This window comes from Hyaena hyaena, unplaced genomic scaffold, assembly GCF_003009895.1.
Source record: "Hyaena hyaena isolate Hyena2069 unplaced genomic scaffold, ASM300989v1 scaffold_98, whole genome shotgun sequence".
Classification (NCBI taxonomy): Eukaryota; Metazoa; Chordata; class Mammalia; order Carnivora; family Hyaenidae; genus Hyaena; species Hyaena hyaena.
Window position 1 is genome coordinate 1290385 of NW_024080730.1, and position 18433 is coordinate 1308817.

Genomic DNA, 18433 nt, shown 5'->3' on the forward strand with positions numbered 1-18433 from the left:
GGTCAGGATCCACTAAGGTTAAAACGAATGGATTTTAAAAGTACACTGGTGGGGCGCCTGGGTGGCTCAGTTGGTTAAGTATCCGACTTCGGCTCAGGTCGTGATCACACGGTTTGGGGGTTTGAGCCCAGCGTCGTGTTCTGTGCTGACAGCTCAGAGCCTAGAGCCTGTTTCAGATTCTATGTCTCCCACTCTCCCTGCCCCTCCCCTACTCGTGCTCTCTGTCTCAAAAATAAATAAAACAAAAAAAAATTTTTTTAATAAAATAAAAGTACACTGGTATAAGATTAAAATTCTGCTTTACTGTCTGTTAAAAAGGCAAAGTTTTCTTGGATTGTTGGTATGCTTTGATTTAAAAAAAAAAAGTTTAGACAAAGGTTTTTTTCTCCCTTTTGTCTGCCCAAAAAGATGGGGAAAAATATATATAATTATAACTAAAGGGCAGGACAGAAGGACTTGTTTTACTCCAGCCTTGGTTGAAATTGCACCTCCTTTGATCCGAAGTCTGAGGCGACGGTGACGATGTCCTCGCTGCCGGCCTCCAAATGCTCCAAGTCTGGGTTGGTTCTGTTGAGCACAGAAATGGAAGCCTGGGCCACATGAGGGACAGATGACTTCCATATATAAAGGGCTTTTACTGGGATACGTAGGGGCCATCTTGCCACACTTACCCCAGCGGATGCCAATCCGAAACCACCTAGGTACTCTAATATCGAGACCCACGTAGCGGGAACGTATTTCTGCGGGCACCGCTGAAAAAGGCAAGCTTGACTTTGGCCCTTTTAGCCCCTTGACGACCAATTTTATCCTCCCTAAAAAAAGTGGTTCTCACCAGCCTCTTAAAATATATTTGTAAAGAGGATTCCAGTTGGGTCAAAAACGAGTGCCTCCTTCTACAAGCAGGGAAGTCTTGTTTGGTCACAGCCGATACCCCCAAAGTCCCGCAGGTGGGAAACGGAGGGATAGGAGAAATCAGGGAAGAGAAGGTCAGCTCTCGGAGGTAGGGTCAAGTTTGGATAAGATCGACTGCTCCCAGCACCTCCCGAGACTGACAAAGTTTTTGGATGCGAGTTGAACAGGCAGCCAAAACGCGGGGCCGGGAGATGGGGTTTCTCCCCAGGCAGCTGTGGCAAATTAAGATAAGGGACGCCTCTGCCTCCTTTTTCCTATATATGGGCAAATTCCCAACCAAGGCCAACACTCGTTTGGGAGGGGTTCTGAAAACTTGGGTTGATTTTGACCTATAAACTCCGAAGAAAAAGCAACTCCTTGATTATCATGGGGCTGGAGGTCCTATAAGGAACTTCCGGTTTCCTACTAGGGCCCAGGTGGTTGTGTCCAGAGGTCCTGATGGGGACTAAGACCATCCCATTGAGAAATGGTATTGTCCCCGCTTCCAAGCCAGGGTTTTAGAGAAATTAAGGAAGTCCAAGGTTAAGCCCTTAAATTATGCTAAATTAGCCAATGTTTTACACACACAGAATGAGAGCCCAAGGGCCTTCCCGGAGAGGTCGAGGCAGGCTCTCATGAAATATATCGGCCCTGCCACCCCTAAGGCTGAGAACATTTTAAAGGACAAATTTGTCACTCACTCCATCAGCCCTAGATGGTCTGAAGAAATGCAAAACCTGGCTGTTGGCCTGGAAGGGACCCTGGAGAAGTTCTTATGAGACGCCAATTCTGGGGTAGATTACAACCAAGATTAAGACAAAAAACGGGAAAGGAGGCTTAAGCAAACTCTGAGGGCTTAGTGTGGCCTTAACGCACTATGTCAGACCAGGCCTCCTGAGGTCCTGGCCCCAAAAGCCACCCACTTACGTGGCCAGTCAGGGGAGACAGCCCTCAGAAGGGACACAGAAGTCAAAGCCCCGCCAGCCCTGCCCCTTGTTGGGACATTCACTGGAGGCCTGAATGCCTTCGGGGACCTCTGTCTGTGAGGGCTCAGCCAGCCAGTGTCCCTGGGAGGGACTAACCGGGGCCTGGGACTCTTCACTGTGGCTCCCAGGAACCAGCTGTCTATTGGAAGCCGGAGTCTCAGGTAATTCTGGAAGATTCAGGTAATTAAAAAGCTGGTTCATTTCCTCCTTGATACCAGAGCCACCATCTCTGCCCTCCTTTCCACTCCACGCCAGCCATCCAAATGCAGCCTGACGATTAGAGGCATTTCCGGAAAGCTTAGAACTAAATTTTTCCCTCAGCCCCTGGGATGTATATGGGGCAAACTAACTTTTTTCTCATTCTTCCTTGATAATACCAGAGAGCCTTACTCCCTTGCTAGGAAGGGACATTAAAACGGAATTAGAGACTATGGTGCTATTAACTCCAGGATAGATAAATGATTATGTGAGTTTTTGGGAATTATTGGATATCATAGGCTGTAGATACCAGGGTTCAGAAAATAGCTTGCGCACTATATCAATTATTAAAGGAGACTCAGTCCATCCACTCTCCTAGGGAAATGAGCTGGGGTCTGACTCGCGGACAATCTCCATCCCTCAGGATGGTTGCAGACAGAGCAGGGCGATGACTATTACTGAGCTCATGGAGCTGGAAGATCATTAAAGCCCTGCATCAGGCCTTTCATCTAGGGAGCGATAAAACTTACCAAATGGCCCAAAGGATGTTTCCTGGGAAAAATTTGTCAAGGACAATTCAGCAAGTAATATCAGCCTGTGAAGTATGTCTTAGAAACAATCCTCTTGACCACAAACTTGCTCTCCCACGCAATCAAGGACCTGGAGGCTCTCCAGAGAAAGACTGGCAATTAGATTTCACTCGTATGCTGAGGTCAAAGGGGTTTCAAACATCTGTTGGTGCGGGTTGCTACTTTTACTAGTTGGGTAGAGGCCTTTCCCTGCGAGGCAGGAAAGGCACAAGAAATAATAAAAGTTCTGCTTTATAAAATAATACCTGGGTTCGGCTTACCTAAAAATTTACAAATAATGATAAATGGCGGCCTTGACTCTTTCTCCAGTAGGATCCCCAACTCTTAGAAAGATTTTACACCTCGAAATAAAGCAATCTGTCTGCTTATACTTGGCAAAATTCTAAATAACACCTCACAAGCATTATATGCTTTAAATTTAAAAAAGAAAATTAAAGTTAGAGGCAGACTCTTGGAGAAGAGAGCCGCCATCGATTACTCACTGCTCCTCCATCACCTGGGTTATGAGAGATTCCCTGACATGTGTTGTTTCCATATAATAATTCTCACAGAGTCTTAGAACTGATAGATGACATTCGAACATAATTGGACAGAGTCAGGGTCTCTCCTGGATTGTCTGACTGGTTTGGGAACTGGGGACATTATCGTAAGATGCCATCTTGGTGGACAGTATAATCTTTACTTTGTGATTTTCTCTGTGCGTCTGCTAATCTTGATGCCCCCTCTTGCCTGCCAGCCTTCCTGGAAAACCATGCTCTGGGCCACTTGGCTGACCCTTGGGTAGACTCTAACTGCTGTACCCTCATACCATCCCTTATCAGCTTGAAGAAGCCAGAATGGCCATTGTCCCTGTTCCCCAATGGCAGTTAGGGGCCCCATTCCAGGGGATGAATGGATAGGAAAAGGATTAACAGTAGGCAGGGAGAGAGAAGGGACCTTCGGGGAGGCAGACTTCAGCTGCAGGTGGGAGGCTAAAAATGCAGATGGGGTTCTCCCCTTATAAAACCCTTTATGGGTCCCCTCCCTCCCCCCATTATCAAGGGCATAAGGGGGGATCTAAATGAGATGGGCAATCTAACCCTAAGGCAACAGATGTGGACCCTCAGTTCTACCCTAACCACCTCACACCACTAGGTCAGGGAGTGATTACATGTGAGTCTGACCACAGACGCTCACCCCTTTAAACCAGGAGATGCTGTATGGGCGAAGGAGGGGAATGCCCAACCCCTAAAGCCCCGCTGGAGGGGCCCATTCGCTGTCATTTGGTCCACCCCTACTGCGGTCAAGGCAGCCGAGGTGGGTCCCTGGATTCACCACAGCAGAGTGAAGCCGGCCTCTCGAAACTGGGAGTGCGTCCCTGGTCCATGCACACCGTGCAAGCTGACCCTACGGAAGAAGCAATCTGCAACTCTGGAGGCTCTGGGAGGCGGCAGCCCTGCTTGAGTCGCTCCAGAAGCTGACTGATCTACGCACAATAGAAGCATAAGGAATCAACAGTCTGGTGAAATAAAATACTGTCTTTATTTTCCATGTGTCCTTACTATGATGACTGTTACCCTTTGTTTCTCCCTGTTACTGTGATTCTTGCTCTACTCTTCACCATAGGACAGGCCGAGGCCGCCCTGGCCAGCTGGGAGTGTGGTGGGAGGTCTCTGTTAGCGCTCGCCTTCCCTTCAGGGATAGGATGCTGCATTGGTCCCAACATGGGGGATCAATGGCCAGGGAAGGCTAGAGAATTAGATCCTTGTGAACCTTATAGTGGAACAGAATACCCCAGTCCTACTTCTGGGGTTTGGTTCCTCAAAATCTCAATTGAATTGGAAAAAACTGCCTTGCCCGGTGGGGAAGGAAGTTTGCCGTCTCTTGGAAACTTAACATGCCTAGGCCGAAGATTTTATAATTCAACCGCCGGGGAAACCCAATGGTGGGGGGCCCCAGGTCACCTTGAGCCAGATCCCCACCCCTTGTCTAACTTCTCTCCTCTCTGAGAGGCCTGGGACGGTGTCGATGCAGCCATCGAATGGCGGGCCCCAGCTGGGCTATACCAGAGATGTGGAAGGAGAGCCTTTCCAGTACTTCTCTTAGGCTGGTCAGGGTCATGTGTGCTTGAAATATTCATCTATTTTTCTTCCTGCTCCCACGTGCCAGAGGGGAACTTTTGGGAGTCCAAGTGTACGGGGACAGGGAGACTCAAAGGAAATGATGTGCCCTACAGATTGGCGATTGGAAAGATAATGAGTAGCCTCCTGAGCATATAATCCAATATTATGGCCCTGCCAACTGGACAGAGGATGGGTCCTGGGGTACCTCACGCCCCTTTACATGCTAAACCTCATAATCAGGCTCTAAGCAGTTGTAGAAATTATAACCAATGAAACTGCCAGAGCTCTTAACTTACTAGCCAAACAGCAAACCGAAATGTGGAATGCCATCCATCAAAATCGCTCGGCCTTAGATTAACTGCTTGCTTTGGAGGAAGGAGTTTGTGGAAAGTTTAACCTGAGCGACTGCTGCCTATGGAGAGACAATGAAGGAAAAGTCACAGGGGAGATCACAGATGGGATGAGAAAGGTTGCTCGTGTCCCAGTCCAAATCTGGAATGGTTGGAACCCCAGGGGGAGTTATTCGGAGGATGGTTTTCACCTCTCGGGGGGTTCAAAACCCTCAGGGGGATTATCCTCTTGATTTGGGGAGCTTGCTTCATCCTACCTTGCTTAGCTCCCCTGTATATGGTCTGTCTCCAGCCTCACTGAGGCAATGATCAGAAGAATGACAGCTATGCAGGTGATGATGTTATGGAAATATAAACCTCTAAACCAAGATGATGCTCTCAGACCCAAAATAGGGAGGTCCAGGCTTCAAAGGGGGGAATGTAGTAGAACCCCTCCCTAAGGAATGTGATAAGACCTCAAGATAAAAGGTAAGGAAGGGCAATCTGGCTATGTGCATAGTGACACCCCTCCCGGCCCTGTAACATGAGACCACCCCATCACCCATATATGGGAGACAAAAAGTAGAAAATGCATAAAAGGCTACACCACGTGGCGTCTGGGACTCAGTTTTTCAAGTACAAACCCTCTGAGCCCATGCCAGCATGAATGGAGTTATTCCCTGGAAAGAAATGCGTCGGTGTCACGACTCTGTGCGAGAGTCCTGCTCCAAGGCTAGAACCCGGTGATGTGGCTTCTGCCGGCCAGGGACCACACCTGTCACCTTCCCCAGGGCAGGGACTGAGAGAGGTTGTGGTGTCACTGGCTGGCCAACATCATGATGGATGAGGTGACAGGGGACGCGCTCAGAACTGGCTACAGCCATACTGGATACGTCAGTTGCCAACAAGGGCAGTATTTTCAAGGAAAAAAAAAGTTTGCCAGCCATGAGGGGCAGTGAAGAATTTGCAGACGGTCCTGACAACCTCCCAGGTGGCCAGCCCAATGCCAGAGGAAGGAGAGAGTCAAGGTTGTTTATCTCGAGGAGGGAGCTGTCTCCATGCCACGGATGCACAGTCATGAAAGCTGGCCAACATCAATCTACTTCTGCAACGTAGGACCGAGAGTGGTGGGAATCCCTCCCCAATGTCTGCCCAAAGTCTTACTCTTGAGGCCCCTGGAAAAGGAAGAAGGGGAGAGGTGCGGGGGAGCTAAGGAAGTCCTCACGCGGGAGCAGAGTCTCAGAAAGGTGCAAAGGAAGGAAGCTGGTTACTCTAATGTGCACCCATGAACTTTTATTTTTAATACACTCCTAAACAAGAGGTCCCATGCTCCATTTTACTGTCTGGATTTTACCCTAGTTTATTCATGATACAAACTAAGAAGGCTCTAGGAAGCAGAAAGTTTGACAACCTCTGCTCCAACTTTTAAGGAAAAGTTTGCTGATTTCTGCTTTCAGGAAGACAGAGTAGACAGAACTATGTACTTCTGTCTCATCCTCTTGTTAAGTACAACAAAAATCCCCGGATACTCTGTATAAAGCAGACTTAAGATTCTGAAAGGTCAAGAAGGCGGCAGACCTCGGGACCCAAGGATAATATGGTGGTGAGTGCTGGGTTTCTTTTTTGTCTTCTCAACAGAGTAGAGACGCTGACTGTCTCCAAGTTGATATATATATAGGTTAACACAATTCCTATCGAGGAAGAGGAGGAAAAGGCAAGCTAAGGACTGAGATAAAATATTTGCAAACCACCCATCCCATCAAGGGATATATCCCACCACGGATATGTTTCTCTGAGGCATATAAAAGACTCTCCAAACTGAACAGTAAAGAAAACAAATAATCCAATTTTTAAAAATGGGCAAAATACATGAACAGGCATTTCACTGAAGATGATATACAGATGGAAAATAAGCACATGAAAAGATGTTCAACATTAATCATCAGAGACATTATAATTAAAACCACAATGAGACTCCATTAAACATGTATCAGAATGGCTAAAATAAAAAAAGTGGCAATACTGCCAAATGGTGGCAAAAACACAGGGAAGTGGATCGCCAGTCCCCTGCCAGTGGGAGTATGAAATGGTACAGCCACTGTGGAGGACAGCTTGGCAGTTTCTCTAAAAATGAAATGTGTGGCTACCATCCAACCCAGCAATTATACTCCTGGGCATTTAATCCAGATGAGAGAAAACCTTCACACAAGACTTGCATACAGCCTGCACAAACATTCATGGTAGCTTTATTCATAATAGCAAAAAACTGGAAACAGCCCAGATGCCCTTCAGTGGGTAAATGCTTAAACCACCATCCATACACACCACACACCCAACCCTCAGCAAGAAAAAGTAACAGACTGCTGAGATATCCACCGACCCAGACGTCTGGGAGGAAGAAATAAAACTGTCTTTGTCTGCAAAGGACATGACTATGTAGGAAATCAGAAAATCAACAACGAGAACTCCTGCAACTAAAAAGCAATCCTAGCAAGGTTACAAGACACAAGGTTAATATATAACAGTCAATTGCTTTCCTGTATAATTCCAATGAACAAATGGAGTTCGAATTTTAAAATATTATCCCATTTATGTTAGCTCCCCCCAAAATGAGATACATAGGTGTAAACCTAACAAAATATGTACAAGATCTATATGGGGAAAACTGTAAACTCTGATGACAAAAAACAAAGAAGAGCTAAATAATAGCTAAATAATTGGAGGAATATTCCATGTTCATGGATAAGAAGATTCAATATTTACAAGATATCTGTTCTTCCCAATTTGATCTATAAAATCAGTGCAGTCCCAATTAAAATCTCTGGAAGTTATTTTGTGGGCTTCCGAAAACAGATGCTAAAGTTTATATGGAGAGGGAAGAGATCTAGAATATCCAACACGATATTGAAGGAAAAGAACAAAGTTGAAGGACTAACACCACCGGACTTCAAGATTTACCACAAAGCTACAGCGTTCAGGACAGTGTGGTGTCAGCAAAACAAAATAGACTGATGGGATAGAGAGCCCAGAAATAGACCCACATAAATACTGTTAACTGATCTTTGACAAAGACGTAAAGGCAACATAACAGAGAAAAGATGGTCTTTTTAAGAAATGCTGCTGGAACAGCTAGATGTCCACATGCAAAGAAAGGAATCCAGACACAGATCTTACACTCTTCACAAAATTAGCTCAAAGTAGCCCATACACATACATGTGAAATGCAAAACTGTAAAACTCCTATTAGATAACATAGAAAATCTAGATGACTTTGAGTGTGGCAATTACTTTTTAGATAGAATACCAAAGTCATGATCCATAAAATAAATAATTGATGAGCTGGGCTTCAGTAAAATGTAAGACTTCTGCTCTGCAAAAGCCACTCTTGAGAGAATGAGAAGGCAAGCCACCGACTGGGAGAAACTCTATGCAAAACACACATCCGATAAAGGACTGTTATCCAAAATATACAAAGAACTCTAAAAACTCAGAAATAAGAAAATGAACCATCCAATTAAAAGATGGGCAAAAGACCTGGACAGACACCTCACTAAAAAAAAAAAAAAAAAAGATACACAGAAGGTAAGTTAAGCCCATGAAAAGATGCTCTGCATTGTACATCATCAGGGCCTCACAAATGCTGTACACCCATTGGAACGGCCACACTCCAGGACACTGACGGCACCCGATACTGGTGTCCTGCTTCAACTGCAGAATGAGAGGCACACTCACCTCCGGTTTTCTTCCCTTTTCCTCAAGCCGATTCCCCGGGCACGATTTTTCTCTTAGATGAAACCTCCACCTTCAATTCCCTAGACCAGTATTCTAACCTGGCTCCTACGATAATTTGTCTATTGCGGTTTCAAGTTGCATCCCCACTGGCATTCGACTAACCATGGTAGAGTTCCAGGTAGGGACGCAGGGTTCTGGGGGCTGGTCAGCGGAAAGACCAAGCCGTGATTAGAAGGCGGAACCTTCAGCCCCACTCATGTCCTCCAGAGGTGGGGGAGGGGCTGGAGATTGAGTTAATACCTGATCCTGCCTAGGATATGAAGCCTCCACACAAGTCCCTAAAATACAGGGTTGGGGAGCACCACGTGCCAGGAGGGTGGCGCCCCAAGGTCACAGGGACTCCTGCGCTCAGGTTGCTGCTGAGCCCTGCCCCGTGTGTGTGGCTGTTCGCGTGTGTCTTCTAATATCCTTTACGGTAAACTGGTGATAGTAAGTAGCGTCTCCCTGAGCTCTTGGGCTGTTACAGCAAATTCTCAGACCCGAGGAGCAGTCCTGGGAACTTTCTTCCAGTGCAGTCAAGGCAGACAGAAGTGTGGGTTCCCTGGGGACCTCATCTTGCGACTGGTGTCCAAAGTTGGGGCCATGTGCAGTCTGACACCAAGTCCAGGCTGTTAGTGTCTGAATTGAAGTAAATAACAGGGCACCCAGTTGGGGTCCAGAGATTTGGAGAATTGGTTGATGGAGGGGAAATGCTGCATGTTTGGTGTCAAAGGTGTTCTGTGGGAAGGAACAGCTTTTTTTTTTTTTTTTTTTTTTTGGCTTTTTCTCAGATTCTTGAAAAAGGCAAGATATAAGGCAAGTCACATGTGGGGGAAAACAACCAAACCCCCACCCCAAAAAAACAAAAAGACAAACCCAAAATGCTCCAGATAATCTAACCTCAATCACAGAGGTGGCCGAGTCACTTGGTAGACATAGGATGGACACAGCCACACCCAAAATAAGGACATACCATTATTATTTTTATATAGTTTTACAGGGCACAGGTTCTTTACCCCCAACAAAAGATATAATTTTGTATCTTTTTAAAATTTTTTTAAATGTTTTATTTATTTCTGAGAGAGAGACAGTGTGAGCAGGGGAGGGTCAGAGAGAGAGGGAGACACAGAATCTGAAACAGGCTCCTGGCTCTGAGCTGTCAGCACAGAGCCCGACGCGGGGCTCGAACCCATGAACCATGAGATCATGACCTGAGCTGAAGTCGGAGGCTGAACTGAATGAGCCATACATGTGATTTTGTATCTTTTTAGTCATGCTATGTGGTCGCCTCTGGGCTGGCTTTGCACCCAACTCTACTCCGGTTGTCCCTCCTCATACTGAATCTCTTAAAAGCTGTGGGGCTTTAGGAAGTTCTCCCTGAGAGAGACTCCACAGGGGCCACGCCTCCCCAGATGCCCCTTCCCTAGCGTCCAGGCCTCCGCTCGGCCTACGGGGCCGCAGCCAGAGTGTCCTGGGCCCTCACGGAAGGTTCCTCGAGCCACAGGGGCCTGGGCCACACCAGGTCCCTGACCTGAGGGCTGTGCTCTCCTTCCTCCCCGGCCGGGACACCCTCTGGCCCCATAGGTGGGCCCCACCTGGCTTCCGGTCCTTTCTAGACAACTCCCCCAGACTCGCCTCCTCCTGCCTGTGCCTGGGGTCCCCTGAGCTGGGAGTGTCGTGTGCTCGCTGGGTTTCAAAGATCTGTACAGACAAAAGAATGTGAACTATCTGAATCACTTTTGATTACACGTTGAAATGACAGTGTTTTGAATATACTGGGTTAGATAAAAGATTATTAAAATAAATGTCACCTACTCCTTTTCACTTTTTAAAATGTGGCTCCTGGAGAAATCTAAATTACCTGCATGGCCTGCAGATACTGCCGTGGACAGCACGTCAGGGGAGATGGAGAAGGAAGGCCGCCCTCCAGGAAGGGGTCAGGAAGCCCCGTTTCAGGCCCCTCCCAGCCCCAGGGGTGAAGTGGACGGGACTCCCCCAGCCGCACCCCTCCTGCTCCGGACCCGGACAGCAGGCACCCGGCTGGGGAGAGCCCCACTGGGAGAGCAGAGCTGGTTTCTGCGCCCGGCCTGTCCCCACAGCGTCTCCATCCCGAGGGGGTCGAAATGGCGAAGAACTCGGTATTTTTCTCCCCCTCTGTGGTTCCCCAACAGAACTTGCTGTTCCACATACAGCTCTGCGAACCGCCGGCAGCTGCTGGGCGCCCTGCTTCCTGACGCTGCCGTGCTTGTAAATGAGCTTTCCCAGCGCGCTCGGAAGGCCAGTACGGTCCACAAACACGCAAACAGGCCGACGTATGCTCAGTCACGACGCTACTTACAACAATGGAAGGTGTTTGAAAAATTTAATTCTCTCTGCGTTTACAACAGAACCAAAGGGAGTCAACTTAACAACCGCTCTTACCTGCTGGTTTCTGCAAACCAGCTATGTGAACCGTATTTTAACAATATTAGAACAATAATTAGGGAGAAAGTTAACTGGATGATAGAGCTTTTCCACATCCCAATGAAACACGTAGGAAACTAGATAATGTTCGGTCCCATAACGGCAACCCCCCTGCCCGAGGGTCAGGTGGGCCGAGGGAGGCCGAGGCTTTGCCTGTGGCTGAGAAAGCGCCCGCACTCGGGAACTCCGAGGTAATCCGACTTCTCCAGAGAGTCTCAGCTGTGTCTTAGCAGCCCGTCTGGAGAATTTATTTCAAAATAGTTTTAGTGAAAAATCATTATGGCTTTTTAAGGCAGAGAGGCCTCCGGGGGAAACCGCCGAGACGGGGTGAGGGCGGCAGGAATGGACTTATTTCTCCCCAGAGCCTGCGTCAGCCCTCCCTCCCCCGACGTCACAGGAGTCAGCTCTCCCCCCAGGGCCGCACGACTGCGACAGCGGTCAGGGGCGGCCGCACTTCCTCAAAAAGGGGGGCGGCTTTGATCGCCGAGACCCTCAGCCACTGGGTAAGTCCCCTCGACGCCCTGGTGCAGGCGGAAAGCCCGCGCTTCCTGACGCAGCTGCTGACGCAGACCCGGCCTCTGGCTCCTTAAACGACCTTCCCAAACTACAGGTCACCTTCCCCCGGAACATCCCAACGAGATCTCTGTGCGGTCGGAGTTTTCTCCAGCGAACTCTACTCAATTTTCAACCCTTTGGATCTAAACTCGATGCGGAGGATCTGTGACAGGCACCTCCCGAACTCCTCCAGGATCATCCGCTCCGCCAGGCACTCCGAGCAGTGCTCCTTCTCAGCCTCCTCGCCCTGCGCCAGCAGGCAGGCGCACGTGGCTTCCACCACCTCCCAGGAGATGCACGAGGACCGCCTGGCAGAGACAGAGTGGTTACGGGCCGCGGCCCCCAGCTCCGGGGGCTTAAAGAACGTCACCAGCCGAATCTAACGCTGTCTTCCTACTGTTGGAAGCTCTCACTGTGACAACATGGAGGAAAAGCTTTTACAAGAACAACCCAGCGGACGGGCAACCCGTCCGACTCCTGCGCCCCTCTCGTGGCAGATGCTAAATTTCCTCCAGATTCGATCCACTATGACATTCAGAGGACCCCGTGGGCCGGACAGGGGCAGAAGCGGGAGTCTGGCAGCAGAAGGCTGGAGCTGGGCCGCACAGCCTGGTCTGAGCTCCGTGCACAGCGCGTGCACCACGGGAGCCACTCCAGGACGCCACCTGCCCCGAGGACTCGCCACCTGCGAGGGGCCCGTCAGCGTGGCCCGCCCCGCTCCCTGGATGCTCCCTGGAGCCCCGAGCCAGTTTCTGAAGGCAGCGCACTCTCTCATACGCGATCAGCCATGTTCCCCATGGAGCTCAAGAGGCAACTGCCCCGGGAGGGCTCAGACTGCAAAAGTTCAGGAAAACTCTTGAAAGGACTAGAGAGTGTTGTTTTCTAGTACTCTCCATCCCTTGTGCCCACCCCTTAGGCGCCCGCACTTTCTTTCCAGTGTATGATCAACTCTCCTCAAGTTCCCCTGTTTCCCCGCTTCTGAGGGGTAATTCAGGGTACCTACCGGTCCTTTCTGAGTTGCGGTAGTCCTGCGGACTTAGCTGGCGACAAGTGACGGCTGCCTTCAAACCCTCCAATGTCCGTATAGTAGGGCTGGCTCATTAGTGTTTTCCGTTCTGGGCTTTCTTCATAATTCTTGCAACCAATGCATTTGCAAATAGAAGAGCACATGATTTTGGCCTGGTAATAGAAAATGCTTCAATGAAATTAGACTGCTCTGTAACTCGTCAAAAAGCAACACATTCTATCTGGACCTTAAATAACTCTGTGTGTGTGTGTGTGTGTGTGTGTGTGTGTGTGTGTATGTGCGCACGTGCTGCAGATAACTGCATTTTTCACAAGCGGAAGCTTTGCTGCAACCTTGTGTCGAGCAAATCTGTTGACACAATTTTTCCAACAGCATTTGCTCACTTCGTGTTTCTGTGTTACGTTTTGGTCATTCTCTCATTATGACCCTGACGTTTTTGTGATGCTCTGTGAGCCGTCAGGGCCACTGAACACACAGATGATGGTCGGCACTTTTTAGCAACAAAGTATTTTTTAATGGAGGCCTGGACATTGTTTTTAGACTTCAGGCTACTGCACTTACCAGACCATAGCGTAATATATACATAACTACTTTTCCATGCACTCGGGAGGCCTAACCTTCTTTTGACAGCCATGCTGCGGTGATCTGGACCCAACCTGCAGTGGCTCAGTGGTGTTGGCCCTGCTGCGACCCCCTGCGGCAGGCCTGGGGGGTGTTCTGGGGGAGGCCCTTCCTGCTTACTTGCGGGCGGGCTTTGTTTCTCAGCACAAGGCAGTTTGCGACCCCATCTCACAGCAGCCCTGCCCCCCACTATGGTTCCCGGCTCCCTCTGTTTCAGCAGCTGGGGATTTCCCTCTGCTCTCTTCAGCCCAGAGATGCACATCATGTTTTACCTGCACCTCTGGGTGTTTTGAGCAGGAGACCTTTCAGGATTTCTAGTCTGCTCTGGAAAACACAGGACGTCTGTCTGGCAGAGGCGTGGCCCGGGGAAAATGGGCAGCTCACTGTCTCAGGGCAGCAGGGAGGGCACTGTCAAGGGCGGATGGAGATGCTGTCCGTGCATCCGAAATCCCTCTGCTGGGGTGATGCCTCTCACTGTCTGAATTCTGCATCTCTGCAATACTTCCAACCGTGTTTTCAAAATCCTAGCCAGGGGACTGCTAGGCCGGCTCACTCGCATCTTTCAACATGGGCACCCGGAATCACCAGGAGCTGTCTCAAGCCATCTGTGACCACCTTTTAAAAGTAAAATTCACAGGTACCCCCCAAGGACGGCAAGCAAACCAAGGAGAGCCTTTCAAGGAAGGGCTTCCTGGCTGCTTTGCTGCTGGGACCTGTGGGCTCCTTCCTCTCCCTCCCTGTCCTCCAGCACAGGGAAAGGGGACCGAAAAGGTGGCAGTAAAGGGGAAACCACGATTCCCTCCACTGCCACCGAAATCCTTGAGAAATGGGCGACACTTTCCATCAAGAAAGCAGTCTGCACCGCAGTGTCCCAGCTCTGTCTGGTGGCCAGGGCCCGCTGCCCACTACAGGCTATGAGCGCCCGGCCTGGGCACACGGCTCTGCCAGGACGGGGCTCCTCAGGGCGGGCAGGGCCGGGTGGTGGGCAGCCTCCACTGGGCACCCAAAGGGTGGGCTCAGGGAGGCCACCGGCTCCCAAAGGAGCCCCAGGCTCATTTGCTTGACTCGAAAAGCATAACTGGTATTCGAGAAATCGCTCACATTTATGTGCATGCATGACAGAAACCTTGGGAGGAAGAAAACTGAATCTGGTTTCGTTTTTAATTACAGTAAAATAAAAATTTTTTTTTTTAATTGCAAAAGTTACTTGGGCCCAGACGCTGACCTGCCGGCTCCCCCGCCCCGGGGCCGCGTGACTCACCTCGTAGCACTCGCAGTAATTCTTGAGGCAGCTCGACCTCCTGCAGTTACAGCCCTTGTTGTGCCGAGGCTTCACGTCCCCCGACTTCCCTTTGCCGATCTTCGGCTGGAAAGCCTCTGGATTTCTATCGAGACAGGCCTAAGGCGGAAAGCACAGAACTCCGTCAGGGCCCTTTGGGATGTAAAGAGAATGTTCCGTGAGAGGGGCCCCGTCTGTCTGTCACGCTGGCCCAACTGTGGCTCCAGGAAGGGCCACACGTGCTCTGCCCTAACGCACGTGCACACTTGAAGGTCTGGCCCCCTCCCCCCAGGTTCAAGGTCCTATGTGTATTTATTGTACAATAACTGGATGGTAAGGATGTGAAGAGGATGATTGTGTCCGTGTAGCCATCTCCCTCCGGGCATGTTTTCCCAAGACAGTGGGGATCGCGGCGCTCTGCTAACAGCGCATTAAATGCCTACCGTGTTCCTGGACCTTTCTGTGTGATTTACATGCACTCTCTCACCTAATCCTCACAGCGGCCTTGGGAAGCAAATACCACTGTTGTTTCTGTCTCACAGATGAAGACATTGAGGCCCAAGAGCTTAAGGAATAAATGGCAAGGGACTGAGTGGGGTCGCCAGGCTCCACCACTGGGCCCCGTCTTGCTCACACAACACACTGGGCTTTTTATCCTGGTTGGTTTAACTTTTTCACCCATCTTTCTGCTATCTATCTAGACCGATGAATTCATGCATATTGTCTTTAACAATGATGCATTGGTAATGCATCATTAAGTGTAGGGGCACCTGGGTGGCTATCGGTTAAGTGTCCGACTTCAGCTCAGGTCATGATCTCACAGTTCGTGGGTTTGAGCCCTGCGTTGGGCTCTGTGCTGACAGCTCAGAGCCTGGAGCTGCTTCGGATTCTGTGTCTCCCCTTCTCTCTGCCCCTCCCCCACTCACATTCTGTCTGTCTCTCTGTCTCAAAAATAAAAAATAAAAACATTAACAACAACAAAAGCAGAAAACAAAGTGATTCGGTGCAATTCGAGCACCACACAAGTCACCATAGCAGCCCTGCCCTTCACCCTCCCCCCCGCCCCTCCCCCTGGTTAACATGTATGGGCTGCGCTGTCTGACAAGACCTTCCCATCACTGCAGAGGGCCCATCGGACAGCACGGCCTGGAGTGAGGCTGAGGGACAGTGGAGTGCGATGAGTGGAGCACGACCCAGCCCCAGGGGCTCCCCGTGACTCCTCCCGGTCAACACACCCGGTGGGACCCCTCCCCCCGGGGCCGACCTCCACTGTTGCCCCTGTGCGATCCTTCAGCAGCATGGCACCTGCGGGACTCACCACGCGGAGCTCCTGCTTCTCACCGCCGGGTGGTGTTCCATCCACTCTCTGCCACCGATGGACCCCCGGGCTGCTCCTGGGGGCATGCGTGTGTCTGGCAGACATGCACGCTCACACACACTCACGCACGCTCATGCATGCTCACACGCGCTTCTGGCGCCTCTGTTTTCAGGAACGACGCTGCTGGCTCACAGCACATGCAAAGGTTCCACTGTACAAACTATTGCCAAACAGTATCCCTGTGGTTGTACCATCTTAAGCTCCTACCAGCGATGCTTGACAATGAAAACGCTTTTTCAAAAAGATTTTTTTTTTTAAATTTAAGAGAGAGAGAGAGCATGCGCACACAAGCAGGAGAGAAGGGCAGAGGGAGAGAGAGAATCCTAAGTGCAGAGCCCGACATGGGGCTTGATCCCATGACCTTGGGATCGTGACCTGAGCCAAAATCATGAGTCAGATGTTCAACCGACTGGGCCACTGAAGCACCCCCAAAATTCCAACACTTTTTAAATGAAACTTTATATACTTTTAACTGTAGACAATACCCTTTAACCCTAAAGAAAACACCACACCACTGAAGTTAGAGGCATCAAAACTCTCTTCTCTCCCATGGATTTGGCTGTATCAAATGGGTAAGATATTTTCAAGTGATCTATTCATAATTCAAGAGGGGAATTAAATTAATGTAGAAACAAAACAGACCGACCATGACACAACATGACAGTCTCAAGTCGATACGTGATGGCCCTTGATTTCCCTTTGTAAACTGGGGACACCAAAATGTGAGCCCCCACGCCTGACAGTCTCTTCTCTGATGATCTTTTATGCCCACAGGAAGGGATGAACCTCGAGCTCCCGCATCGAGCCTGTGGCAAGTGCAGGGCATTGGCCCCCTGAGGAACGTCCCGACGCCCCCTCCACCTGGAAGCCACAGAGAATAAACGTTAGATGTGTGTCGTGGCTGAGAGCTCCAGCCAGTCCTCTGTCCAGTGGGCTTCCACACCGCTCAGCCTCTGCTCCTCAAGGTCAGCTTGTGTCCTACGTGATAGGACCCAAATCTCTAAACCCCAAATCAAGATATCTGCACGTTCTGAAATCAGAACCTCCCGAGAGCATGGGGCATCACAGAAGGCATCCTGCATGGTGGGAATAAAGATCTTTCTCTGACTGCTGCTCTCCTGACAGCTCTCTCGAGGGCCAGTACCCCAGCTCCAGGAATCTCTGGAGATAGTTTTGTGAATATCTCATGCACTTGTATTATTCATTCATTCATTCATTCATTCATGAAAGAGTAGGGAGAGGGGCAGAGGGAGAGGGAGAGAATCTCAAGCAGGTTCCATGCTCAGAGTGGAGCCAGATGCAGAGCTCGATCCCACGACCCTGGGATCACGACCTGAGCCGAAATCAAAAGTCGGACCCTTGACCCACTGAGCCACCCCGGCGCCCCCTCAAGCACTTTTAACACTTTTAGAATGCGTGTATTCAGTGGGGAAATTGCTACCTTAATGGCCTTGAACCTCTGGATTTCGTGATGTAGGTTGTTACAACAATTGTTACAGTTGCAGTTGTTGCAGAAGTCCCCGCTGGCAAAGCAGTCGCAGTACCTGTGAAGCAATGACACGGTGTGTCAAAGGCGCAGACGGCGTGGGTGTGGGTGACGGCAGCGCACAGGGCAAAGGACCCGGCACGCTGCCGTCCACACAAGTGCTATTTAACGGTTCTGACTCCTTTTGGACGAGAGCTAGAACACCGGGGGTGACACTCCCCGGTGACTAAGAGGAGAAAGAGAAACTAGTTAGACCCACTCGTTTCACAATCTAAGAGTTTGCAAAGCAAAACGATCTTCTGGACACTGTCGGTCGCTGCCCAGGTGCCCACCGACGCCCCCCCAGGACGAGCAGGAGCCATCACCCACCCCCGGCCCCAGTCCACCCAGCACAACGGAGCTGAGCTCGCGTCTCGGCCAGACCTTGCCTGTGAGTGGAAACTAATGGGGCCCGGAGCCACGCCTGGCGTGGGCTTCACCTTTCTTCTGCTCCCTGTGGACCCGCGGGGACAGAGAAGGGAGTGGCAGGGGAGACACACGCACGTGCACGCACATCGACCGAACAGCTTTGTTGGCAGAATCCCTCCAGGACCGCGTCCACGGCACCCTGGGATCTGGAAGCCATAAAGGCATTACCAGGTGACAGGTGGCCATGCTGACAACCTTCTCTCATGGCTTTCCCTTGAAGAACGGTCAGTGTGGCTGGGCCTGTGTCTTGCACGGTAAGACACCTTCCTCGCCTGGTGTGAAAGTTCAG

The 18433-nt window shown here is 50.1% G+C and overlaps 1 protein-coding gene across 3 annotated transcripts in view; it reads right to left on the minus strand.

The window, feature by feature from the left end:
* Positions 1-11212: 11212 nt before the first annotated feature.
* The window catches only part of TESMIN (testis expressed metallothionein like protein), a 31783-nt gene continuing 24562 nt past the window's right edge, over positions 11213-18433 (minus strand). For 2 of the 3 annotated variants that reach the window (XM_039235537.1, XM_039235536.1), the window contains 4 exons: positions 17632-17734; positions 14795-14932; positions 12889-13064; positions 11213-12193 (listed from right to left, as the gene is read on the minus strand). In XM_039235537.1, coding sequence (XP_039091468.1) covers positions 12004-12193; positions 12889-13064; positions 14795-14932; positions 17632-17734 — 607 coding nt within the window. In that variant the 3' untranslated portion in view covers positions 11213-12003. The other variant, XM_039235538.1, reaches the window with a different exon arrangement.